The sequence below is a fragment of the Austrofundulus limnaeus genome, unplaced genomic scaffold, assembly GCF_001266775.1.
Source record: "Austrofundulus limnaeus strain Quisiro unplaced genomic scaffold, Austrofundulus_limnaeus-1.0 Scaffold305, whole genome shotgun sequence".
Taxonomy (NCBI): Eukaryota; Metazoa; Chordata; class Actinopteri; order Cyprinodontiformes; family Rivulidae; genus Austrofundulus; species Austrofundulus limnaeus.
The window spans coordinates 357862-359439 of NW_013952707.1; the positions used below are offsets into that span (position 1 = coordinate 357862).

The following is a 1578-nucleotide window of genomic DNA, read 5'->3' on the forward strand; positions in this document are numbered from 1 at the left end:
AGTCAATAGTTTGGCCACGGCCTGAATGAGAAGGTGTGTCCAAACCTTTGACTGGTAGTTTATATATAGAATTAATTCCTATAATTCCAAACAAACTTCTTCCTTTAAGCAGCTAAACATTTCAAACATAAATATTCCAAAGTGTGTATTCAATATAAAGGTTATTTTTTTATTGGAAAAATAGCAAAATGCTGAATATCAAAAAATAAACAGAAGCAAAATGGTGAGCTAAAAGTTAAAAGTATTACAAGAAGACAAAAAGAATAAAAGTGATCATGAGACAAGAGATCTTTTTCAAAAGCATGAGAACAACATGGAAGCTAAAGCAGCCTTTACATATTACTGAGCAATGAGACAGTGGGAGTGGGGGGGGGGGGGGGGGGTCTTACCGTCCATGGCAGTGTCCCAGTAGCAGGAGTTTGCTGTGTGAAGACCAGCTCCTGTCTTCTGCATCACAGCACACGTCACTGTAGACAGGAGCTCTGTTAAAACTTACTCCTCTTTTAGAAAACCTTATAACTCTATATAGTTTTTATTTGTTAGTCAACTACCAAAACAATACACGTGTGTTTTATACAACTTCTCATAAACTTACATTTTATTTATTTTGAGGCTAAATTTTGCAGAAGTTCACTAGTCTGTAAAAACCAGGGCCTAAAAATCGTGGAACTAATTCTGAATAATGCTCCTTAACATAAAATTGGGAAGACTTTGAGTATCCTATCATCTACAGTTCATAACATCATGAAAAGGTTTTTAAAGCTCTATCATACAAAGAAGAACGCTGTGAACACCATCCAGAAACACGGTCATCTTCTCTGGACCGAAGCTCATTCCAAATGGACCGAGGCAAAGTGAGAAACTGTTCTGTGGTCAGACCAATCAAAATGTTAAATTCTTTACAGGAACCACTGAAACCATTTCCTCTATTTAAAGACACAGCTTCTCTTAGACTGGTGACCCTCTGCTCATCTTCTGAAAGGTTCAGCCTCTCTAAACACTGTAACTCTTACTGACCTGTTAACCTCACTAGTTAGAAAATGTCGCTACGACTCATTCATACCTCCTACTTTTAAAGCCTTTCTTGCCTCTGGAACATTTTTTACAGATGTGTTGCTTTCATCAAACTCAAAATTACTGTTTTATTATTTTTCTAAAAATATTTAAAAAGCTGTTTCAGCATTTGGCATTTTTACCATATTTCATTGTGAATAAAATCCAAGTTTTTGTTTTCAAAGCACTGCCCTCTGTTTTAATTGACATTTTACACATCCCAACTTTTTCATTACACAGCAAAAACAGGAGTGTTAAAACTTCAGTGTTAAACTTTTGGGTGTTGATTTAACACCCCCCTAGTGTTATTTTAACACTTTCTGAGTACACTCACACCCAGTGTTGGTGTTAATTCATAGTGTTGATTTCCTCAGTGTTGTCTCAACACTGGACAGTGTTAAATAAGCTCCGCCCACAGTTAAGTCTCATGTAATACTTAACAGTGTTGTTATACAGTGGGGAGAACAAGTATTTGATACACTGTTGATTTTTCAGGTTTTCCCACTTGCAAAGCTTGTAGATGAC

The 1578-nt window shown here is 36.3% G+C and overlaps 1 protein-coding gene across 1 annotated transcript in view; it reads right to left on the bottom strand.

Annotated features, from left to right (window-relative positions):
- The window catches only part of LOC106527023 (dynein light chain Tctex-type 1), a gene marked incomplete in the record, with an annotated part of 10404 nt that overhangs the window by 5289 nt on the left and 3537 nt on the right, over window positions 1–1578 (bottom strand). The window contains 1 exon segment of the mRNA XM_014021777.1: window positions 390–467. Within this exon segment, the coding sequence (XP_013877231.1) occupies window positions 390–467 (78 nt within the window).